Here is a 10740-nt window from a genome sequence, read left to right as displayed (position 1 = left end):
ATCCCTCCTCTGGTCGTCGAGGGCCCCTTTGATTGTTTGATCACAATCAGTGCTATTTAGCCAAGAATGACTGAACCCTGCATCACTCTTCTGTGAGCCGGGGTTTCGAAACATCGCTTTTTCTTTATTTCCCACTTCCCATTCCCCACTTTCCATATGCTAGTTGAAATTCCTGCTCTCTTTGTCTATTTTCCGTGTTTTTAGTGGAGGATTAAATGTGATTCAAATTCCGAATTGAATTGCCACACCATGCAAAAATAGCTCTATATCCCCTCCTTTACCCTTAGTGTGCGTGTGTGTGGGGGGGTAGAGAGAGAGAATTCCAGATGCATCGGGGGAAGAAGGGAAGGATGGATCTACAGCAGCCGGTTCATCTTTTATTAAGCCCTGAATTGCGCTGCAATTTCTACAATAACGCACATACGCACGGAGGATGACGCCTTTCTTGCCCCACATGTGCCCCCCCCAACGACCGCCTCTTTGCCGTCGCCATGGCAACGGTGATGCGGGTTGCTGTGGCAGCAACAGGCCAAACGCCTGAGAAATGAGCACGGGGAGTCAAAGACAGGTGCAGACGCAGGATGTATCACTGGTGGAAGGACTATTTTTTTCTCAGCTATAATTGGAGTGAGGCGCGGGGGAGGCCGCAACCATAACACCAAAGTCACTTCACATCACTTTACATCCTCTGTGTGCCTGACTCCTTACACACACACACACACACACACACACACACACACACACACACACACACACACACACACACACACACATCACTCTTTCTCTTTGTCCCACTATTGGTCACTTTACAGTTATTTTACTTTGGGATCTGAACAATAATACAATATACTGCTTGATTTTGACAAACAAGGCAACAACACTTTTAAATGCAGATTTTGGCAGAGTTTGTGACATGAAATTGTCATCATAATGTTGTTGCTTTTCACATATCAATCCTATCATTTCGAATCTAAGACTATCTGGACTCTCAGTGGATAACAGATATATTTACACAGAGCCTGGTGTCTGGTTTTCTCTAAGCACAAATATTCTGGAGATATTATCTGAGGCCAATTTACCATCATCTTTGTCTCGTTTCCATCATAGTGGAAATAATTCTCTCGAGACAGAATCCACTTTTGTCTGCATTTATATAATGTAGTTATATAATATTTTAATAATTATAATTATATATCATTTTTCAATCGTACATGTTTCCATCCTATCATCAAGTTAGTTTCTGCATTCGAAAGTAATCTGACTGACTAATCTGATTACTATATGTGGATGTGGCGCTATCTAGCGGTTACATTTATATTTAAGTATGAGTCAGTATTAAAATACACTGTAGATGTTGTCTGCTTTCTCCAGCTGTAAAAAGTAAAGTACATTTTCATGTTATCTGTTTTTTATTTATTTATTTGTATTTTTTATTTCACCTCCCACTCGAATACTCAATCATGTGTATGTGTGCTAAAAGTACATGCATCTATGTGTGTGTGTGTGTGTGTGTGTGTGTGTGTGTGTGTGTGTGTGTGTGTGTGTGTGTGTGTGTGTGTGTGTATCTCTACATGTGGACGCAAAACAGCTCACCTGCCAATTTATCCCCCTCGGGGATTTACTCAGTCTTGTTAGCAGTAATCCCATTACTTCTAAATCCTGACACACACACTCACACCCACCCCACCCCACCTCTCTCTTGCACTCACACCCACACACACACACACACTCACACACACACACACACACACACACACACACACACACACTCCAATGTAGACCATTCATGTTGTTGGACTACTGCTGTCGTTGTTGTGGATTTACGCTCATAAAACGCCATGGGCCTTTCTCCCTCAAGACCACACCCAGTGATACTTTGGTAAGGATGCTGTAGAATGTATAAAAGATCTTTTATTTTTTTTATTTTTTTAGATATACACTACAGGTTCTACAAAGGATTGTGGGAAGTCTGTCATGGCTTAGCACGCTGTTTATCAAATACAGTGTGTGCACCAAACCATATATCATGTATGGCAAAGAGGAGCATTTACACAAGCATTTGTTTTCCTGAATCACATTCACGACATTTTGATCTTAGTCATTTGTTGCTGTTATTGCATTGTTGAAAGGAACAGGCAGCGGTGTCTCAGGCTGATTTGGACTCTAGTGCTACACCCTTAACAGAGCACAAGCACCAATGCCCTGTTATCGATTTTTATTTCATAGCCAATAGATCAGATGCCCAGGGACATAGAAAACCTCCCTGTGCGACATGCATTATGAGTTGTTATTCAAATTAAATATCAAGTGTCAGAGTATAACGTGTTATGGCAGCAGCAATATTCAAGGGTTCTTAAATGTTTTTCGAAGAACAATCTTGTCTGTGGAACATTTCAGTCTGAAAACTCGCCAGGAAACCCGCCACGGGTGTTTAGCCGTCTGTGAGAGTATTAACATGAGCTCTGCCACTTTTCAGCTGACATCCACTCTGGGCTTGTCTGAGGAGGGAAAAAGAGCTTAAATGTGGATTATTTCTGTTTGGACTGAGCTCGGGGAAGTAAACAACCTAAATCGATGGGTATAGTGATTGTACCTTGAACAGTGTAATGTACATATTGTCTTCATTGACCTCCTCAGATGATGAAGAAAAAACTGGTCCAGAATCCAAAAGGAAAGTCATATAATGCTCGTGATTGATGCCATTTTACTGAAAATGATCATAAATCATCGGCCAAAAGATCATTAGGAATTTTATCTTAAAATTCAATGCACTCAAATGAATAAAAAATAGACAAAATACATGCTAGAACATTCACTGTTTTCCCATGTATTGTATTGTGACCTTTTTTTCCACTTGAACAACACAAAACCCACACAACATCCATCTCTAGGTCACAAAATCGAGAAGTCAAGTTTATTATGAAAAATTAAAATGTATTTATGTAGTGCTAAACTCAGACCCTGTTACCAAGGTACTAGACATAAACACATATACGGGCCTACACCAAATGGATTTACACATAATGAACCAACACATATACTGTACTTCAGCTGTGTATAGCAACAATGGAAGAGAATATGACCAATTACTATGATGAGCTGTTATATACATATTCTTATGATAAAACAACAATTTTTAAGTCGACAGCATCATGGCCCCGCCCTCCGTGTCTGTTTCCAGTTTTATCACCGTGCGCTGCCAATTCCAAGTGCAATTTAGTTTAATTGTGGGTTAAGACACAGAGATTGCTGATGTAAATAACCGTGCCGAAGAACATTCTTGATAACTTCATAGGTAGAGTACTGTGCTGGCCGCCAGGCTGCTACCACCGGCGCCGGCCATAATAAATGTCCATTTTTAGATTTGGTCTCTAGGTTTATTGCCAACTTGTTGTTAACTGTTTAAGGGTTATGTTGATTGTACATTCATCTTCCTGCTTCAATGTTCATTTGATTTTTTTCTCATTTTTTGTTGCATTGCCTTGATTGCTTTATTATTATTTTGCCTATCGTGTTGATGTGCGCTGCTGTGACATTGTTACAGTACAGTATGTTGTTTTAATCGTCGTCTCCTTTATGTCATTTTTCTCGCCTGCTTTGTTCTCTTTCTCGTTTTCCACTCTGCTACGTCAGGTCGTTCTCCAGAACCTGTTGATGTGTATGGTGTCCTTCTACTGTCTCTACTACATTGCAGTCAGCCTCTGCATTGGACTGCTCAGGTGCACGCACGCATGCGCGCACATATGCACACGCCCGCACACACACACAATCGGAGGTTATAACTATGGACAACTTACTGACAGGAAACTTGTTTTTCCGTGTGTGTGTGTGTGTGTGTGTGACAAATTTGTATTTGTGTTCAGGGTTCATGAGATTGATAGCTTGTTGGCTCCATTTGACTACACAACCCAACCATCATGGCAGAACCCCAAATACCTGGGTGAGTGGTGCTTAGAGGCTGGCCAGCCGTTTGTTAAATTGCTGTTCAAATGACTGCTTGTCCGTCCATCTGATGGTGTATTTGTTAACTATTAACAAACATAAACACAGTAGTTGTGTATTTTAAAGGGGGGGGGGTGGTTGAATTTGTAATTTTGTCTCTCTGGGCCCTTTCCTTGTCGGACCCCAGTCAGCGTGATCTCCATGGAGGTCACGTACGTCCTGGCCGGTCTGGTGTTTGCTTGGATTGTGGAGGAGTGGGTTTGGGACTACGCCATCACGGTCACACTGCTGCACATCGCCATGACGGTAGCAGGTGAGTCACAGGCGCGGGTCTCGTGGGTCAATGACACGGATTGTCCGAGTCGGCTGTCGTTCAAATGAAATATAAAGAGTGAGTGTAAAAGTGAGTCTGAAAGTTTAAAAAGTCAGGTGGTGCAACTGTCTGACTGTTAATTTGGAGAATGAAAGGATGGAAAAATTATTTTCCCCATACAAGTCTTGATATAATCCTTTGGCATAATTGTTTGTTCAAAAACAAGAAAAAGCATAATATAATTTTAAATAGATAGATTTGAAATAAACATTTAATGTAAAGAAAAAAGGTAAAAGATAACAAATGTATTGTTATTATTATTATTATCATTATTATTATAATTATTATTTTTATAGTATAGACTATTTCCTCAATGGAAATTCCTATTCTGGAATTTGACTTGGCAACATACCTTAGTGTTTTAGATTTTGTATTTCCCTTCAAATAGAACACACACACACACACACACACACACACACACACACACACACACACAACTGAGTGTGCGCATGTGTATACAATGTGGATCAATGACCAGAACAGCTGATAGGATTGCTGGCTTGAGCCCTTACGTAACGGGGTGGAATGTTTTGGTGGGTTTAAAGACGCATGGACATGCACACAAGTACCTGCATCACATACAATATGTGCGTGTCTGTGTGCGTGTACTGTGTGTGTGTGTGTCCTAATAAGTGCCTTTTGCTTCTTATGGTTCACCTGAAGTCATCTATGGTTTTTATTTGGAAAAAGATTTGATTTTGTATCCACTTAGTACACACCGTGCTGTATATGTTGAATGTGTGTTTAATGTATGTTGAATGTGTGTTTAATGTATGTTGAATGTGTGTTTAATGTATGTTGAATGTGTGTTTTGTGTTTCCACAGTGATGTCAGATTTCCCCTCTGCTGAGCACTGGTGGATAGCTCTGGGTGAGATGATGTCTATGTCTGTGTATGTGTCAGTATTTAGGAATATCCCCGCTCACTATTTGGTCTAGATGGAACTTTTTTTTTTAGTTGATCTCTCCCAACAATCCCCACACATACTCACCTCTCCTGACAATTTCTCCCCCATTTATCACTCGAATTAAGGCTTTGAAAGGTACGGTAGACACCTGGAGAGAAGCTTCTGGCTAAAAAAAATCTCTCTCTCTCTCTCTCTCTCTCTCTCTCTCTCTCTCTCTCGCTCTCTCTCTCTCTCGCTCTCTCGCTCTCTCGCTCTCTCTCTCTCTCTCGCTCGCTCTCTCTCTCTCTCTCTCTCAGGTTCAGGCTTGGTGATGATGATATTTGGAGGGCAACTTCTGGCGTATAAACTCTTCAGAAACAACTTTGTCTATCCAGCTGAGCTCCAGAACTTCTAATGAACCAACCAGCCCAGCGCATGTTACACAGGGTGGATTTCACTGAGTATTAAACATCTCACCAGTGTAGAGAGTGTTCATTAGTAACATTCAATTTAAAAAAAATACTAAAATAAAATTATATATATATATTGAGCGGTGCGTGATGCAACTTTAAGCAGCCAAATGGAAGGCAGCTGTCAAATAAATCTGAATTTTACTTTTACCGTATGCATGTTTTTTGTTCTTTTTTTCTTCAATCAAACTCTGTAAAGATATTGTTTTGTATTCTTGTTTTTTTTTTAAACATTAGAGGAATTTTTGTAGACCGGACAACAGAGCAGGCATTACGAATTGACACAGGTTCAGTCCGCAGACACAGTACATCTTTTTTTTACACTTTCTATGTTATGTCAAGAACAGGATTAGTTGGTATTAGTGTGAGTTAGAAAAGGTGTCTTGATTTAAAATGTTTGAATATATGCGTCACATTTATTCTATTTTGCAGACGTGATTCTGGATTTTCTTCTGGTTCCAATCTAATCCGTTGTAACAAGAAGGCTTTACGGCCTTGATCGGCTTGGTTCCATGCCACAGAAAGAAAAAGACAGATGTGTGATACTGCCTTGGTTTGAATAAGTTGGATTTATTTAGTACTAATGGGTTGTGATGTACGTTAAACACGTCATGCAAAAAATGCTTTGTGTGTGTGTGTGTGTGTGTGTAAGAGAGAGAATGAAAACTGTTGGAAATGGGAGTGTGTGTGTGGTTTTTTTTTTTAGGCGAACAAGCAATATCACACCTTACCAAATATATGAATCCTGTATTTCTTGTAAAATATGTAAAGAAATAAAATAGAATCTTGTAAAACTTGTATTCTTCAGTTCACTTCTGCCTCAAATATGTATTTATTATACCTGCATAATGTACTCATGACCTACATACATATCATGACCTACATTTTTTTTTTTTAAATAACAAATAGTGATTTAATAATAAAATGATAATACACAAACATTCAGGTTAAACAATAGCAACACATACAGATCAGATTGAAATTACACGAATACATGTGACGAAAATAAAGTGAAAATATTACAAGACCGTTACGCAAAGCAGAGGTGCACGTAATACACACGTACACGTCTTCTTCTGACTTACATTCTGAGAGCTGGAGCGTCCCGTTTGAGTGTCGTCATAGGCCCGCTGGGGGCACGTCAACGTCACTTCGCGTGACGTTTAATTGACGCATGCCGCCCCCCAAAAATTTGGTAGCGTTGGAGGATTGTCCCGAATTCGTGGAAGTAGACCCTGACGCCATTTAACGTTTATTTGAAGCGCCGGGAAACGCGTCGTTGAGCGAACTACAACATGCGTTTGGACTTCGACGACGAGCGCGAAGCCAACGCTCAGGTAAATTCAACCGTCGGTTTAACGGTTAAACCGCGCCCTGGCTTGATAGCGCAACGGTTTGACGAAAAGTTAAGAACAAACCGTCATATTTCACTTTCAAACTGAGATCCAAAGTATCATTGCAAAGCGGCACATTGTACATACATTTTACACTCCATATTGTAAAGGTGTTTGCTCATTAGCTGCGATTAGTTTGCCCTTGGAGTAACGGTCAGATTGCGCATGCGCCAAGATCATCAGGCGGAATGAGTACTGTACCAATTATACACCAAAAAAAACAAGTAAAAATACAAACACCCTGACACAAACTACTCGTGAAAGTGACACAGAGACATTTCCACTGTAGTATTAGTATTTTAGGAAAAGTTATTGGTCTTAAATGTATTAAAAGTAAAAGTACTTGTCATATCCAGTGCCCTGATACTGTAAAGTACTTACTTCTGCAGATGAGTACTCCTGCATATCATACACCAATTTATGAAAAATGTCTTGCATGTAAATATATATATATATATGTGGATTTCTTTTTGCAGAACTAAAGTAAGGCAACTGTGTTATAAAGTGTATTGATATTTACTTTGAAACGTAGCGGAGTAAAAGTGTAGAGTCTCCCAAAGTGAACATACTTCAGTAAGTACAGATACTTGAATAATGTGCTGCAGTTTGTTATCTTCCACCGTGCTCCTTGATATTTCAAGATGGAACGTTTTTCAAATGTCGAAATCTAACTTTGGATGTCCCCGTTTGAAATGCCAATAACAATCGGAAATCACCATTCACATTACTGTTAGTCGTGCCCAACCGAGGGATTTGTGAGTTGCACCAGAAGATAAAGAATTTATGTGAAATGTAAGACTTTTTTTTTTTTTTTTTTTTTTTTTTTTTCCGTGACTCCAGAGTCCGTTTGATCGCCTGGCTCGACAGATGACGCCTATTTCGGGTGACGGAGGTGTCCTGAAAGAGGTGGTCCAGCCTGGGGAGGGTCCCGCCGTTCCCAGAGAGGCTTCTGTGTCATGTATTTATACTGAACCCCCTGTCCCCATGCACGTCCTTATCTGAAGAAAGTTGTTCCCTTCCGGTCATTTTTAAATTTAATTTTCGAAAACCTCCCCTGTCCGTGCAGTCTTTTTCTCTGGTTTTCTGGAATATGCGGACCAGCCTTTCAATTCCACCACCCACCTGAAATACCCACGGATGATGAAGCTCGGCAGAGGTCAGTCTTTACTTACGCAGGATTTTGAGTTACTTAAAGTCAGGCAAAATAATATTGCTCTTCGGTTTTTTTATTGTATATATTTTATTATTGGATACATAGATACATTGCAATTGGATGATTTAGATAATCACATTTTTTTCAACACATCCGTTGAAAAACATATGGTTTATCTTCATAATCTTCATATTATGAAGATAACAACAATTTGAAACATGCCTATCAGTCACATACTTAATTGATAACATTGAGAAAAATGTCAATATAAATTGCACGGGGGCTTGGGGTCACTTCGCGGTTTAAATGACGCATTTCTGACAGCTGATTGGGCTGGAAACATTCAGGTCTCTCATCCTGAACTTGACCGTTCCCAGCTCAGGTTAGACGTGCAGTTACTATGGCGATGTACTCCGGTAAAAAGTCACCCGCCTCTGTGGCACAGAAAATGATATCAAACTAAGGAGTTATATCCGAAAAGGTTTAAAGTTAGGTAACTGACGGCAGCCGTTTTGAACGCCACGTAGAACCGGAACTGACCGAGTCAATAAAGCAGCTTTGACCTCGGTCCAGTTGCCACCACCACCACCTTCCTGTCCCCAGTCTAATAAAGCTCCGCCCCGTTCACCCTCCCCAGATGTGACGATGGCCGGCCTAGAGCTGGGTCTGCTGAGCATGAGGAAAGGAGAGTTCTCTCGCTTTCTGTTCCTGCCTCAGTATGCCTTTGGGGAGATGGGTTGCCCGCCTCTCATCCCCCCCGCGGCGACCATCCTTTACGAGGTGCACCTCCTTGACTTCCTGGACTCGGCCACAGCTGACAGTTTTGTTGCGCTCAGTGTGGTAGGTTTGGCCGTGGGGGGTTACGTTTTTAGCCTCATAGAGTGCTGTCTTACTTGGTATATCACTACATTACGCCATTTATCAGAGGCTTTTGCCCAAAGCAACTTAGAATAAATATATTTTCCATTAGTACTTGAATGGTCTGTACATCAGTCTTCATCAGCAAGGCCTTCAATAGCAACAAATAACGTTGGTTAAGTCAAAGGGTTATGCTACGGGTATACTGTGTAAACGATCTTGTGTGAGTGAATTAAAGTGGTATGGTGCCGTATTTATCCTTGCAGTGATGTTAGGCCCCATGATACTAATAAACTGGCTACCTCTGATACACTGACTCCATCAATATGATACTCACACTACTGCATTTTAGAAGGCATTAAATATATGGGCACCGGTAAATAAATCATGAAGCATAATTTACTCATCATACAGTATGTGATTAAATCATGTTTGCCCCTTCCATATTGAGGCTTCATAATTACAGTGGTTACTAAACCCAAGACACACAAATATGTATATCTGTTGAATTAATATGCCCGCCCCAGGAGGAGCAGAACGCTCTTCCTCTGTCTACACTTACTGGTGTGAGCGACACACTGCGCAGCTTTGGAAACCGCAGCTTCAACCAGAGCCGCTACGACAGCGCCAAAGACCGCTACAAGCAGGTACCAAGAAGTTACTGTGAGGAGCTCATGTTTGTCCTTGTCTGAGTTATGGTTGATAATGTCTCGTTACATTCGATATTATGTGTGTAGATTTATGCGTCTTTCATGCATAGTGTGTTGTGCGAGTAGGGATTTCCAACTGAGGCAATATAAGGAACCGCAATTCGTCTTGGAAACATTCCCCGTTGAGACATTTTTTTAACTTTTTAATTTTCCCCGCTTTGCCATTAACAGGCAACATCGCTGCTGGAGAGCAGGGTGACCGAGAATGCAGAGGAAAAGAGGAAGGTGAAGGAGGCGCTTCTCCCCATCTACATGAACCTCTCCCTGACCGAGCTCCGTCTGGGACGCCCGCACAAAGCCCTGAAGCATGCCAACGCTGCCCTGGACATCGACCCGAACCATACCAAGGCCCTCTTTCGCTGCGGACAGGTCAGACAATGCAATTGATTTTATTTATTTATTTATTTATTTATTTATTTATTTATTTATTTATTTTTTATTCACACCGTTTGTTTTTAGGTTTAGGAATGTCTATGAAATTATTTTGTCTGTGTTTGTCTTTGTTTTATTGATGTGATTGTAGTGAACAAAACAAATCTTGATGTACAAGGCCGCAAATAGGAACACTTCAAACAATTTTATTTTCAAATATACCTTGATCATAAATTGTTTTAATAACCTGTTTTATTAACCTCGCTGTACCCACTGGTCATTTACCACTTGAACGTCTCTTGACGTCATCTTTGAAGTTGCCTGGATGTGTTCTCGCTCCGCCAACTGTTTGTTCTTCCCAACTCAAACAGTCCATTCTCTGAGCGCTTGGTATTAAATGTCTGCGCGCACTATACGAAGCCAACACTATCAATAACGGCAAAAAAAAATGGCTCTCGACGTTCGCAGGCTTACCTGGAAATGCACGACTACGAGAAGGCCCATGATTTCCTCGTAATGGCTCAAGCGAAAAAGCCATTTGACCGCGACATCAACAATCTGCTGAAGAAGGCGGCCATGTGA

The 10740-nt window shown here is 40.9% G+C and overlaps 2 protein-coding genes across 2 annotated transcripts; both read left to right on the top strand.

Annotated features, from left to right (window-relative positions):
- Window positions 1-1786: 1786 nt before the first annotated feature.
- tmem244 (transmembrane protein 244) lies at window positions 1787-5827 on the top strand (the record flags this gene model as incomplete). Its single annotated transcript, XM_080024623.1, has 6 exons — window positions 1787-1879; window positions 3634-3719; window positions 3864-3940; window positions 4130-4255; window positions 5141-5185; window positions 5519-5827. 6 exons carry the CDS (start codon window positions 1787-1789, stop codon window positions 5614-5616), a joined length of 525 nt encoding a protein of 174 aa, XP_079880749.1. The 3' UTR covers window positions 5617-5827.
- Window positions 5828-6902: 1075 nt separating this feature from the next.
- Window positions 6903-10740, top strand: fkbp6 (FKBP prolyl isomerase 6; the record flags this gene model as incomplete). Its single annotated transcript, XM_079996631.1, has 7 exons — window positions 6903-7008; window positions 7906-8023; window positions 8132-8221; window positions 8856-9058; window positions 9604-9723; window positions 9958-10155; window positions 10627-10740. Exons 1-7 carry the CDS (start codon window positions 6967-6969, stop codon window positions 10738-10740), a joined length of 885 nt encoding a protein of 294 aa, XP_079852757.1. The 5' UTR covers window positions 6903-6966.

The sequence above is a fragment of the Zeus faber genome (genome assembly GCF_960531495.2).
Source record: "Zeus faber genome assembly, chromosome: 2".
NCBI lineage: Eukaryota > Metazoa > Chordata > Actinopteri > Zeiformes > Zeidae > Zeus > Zeus faber.
Note: the sequence above shows the minus strand (reverse complement) of the source record. Positions and strands in the feature narration are given on the sequence as shown.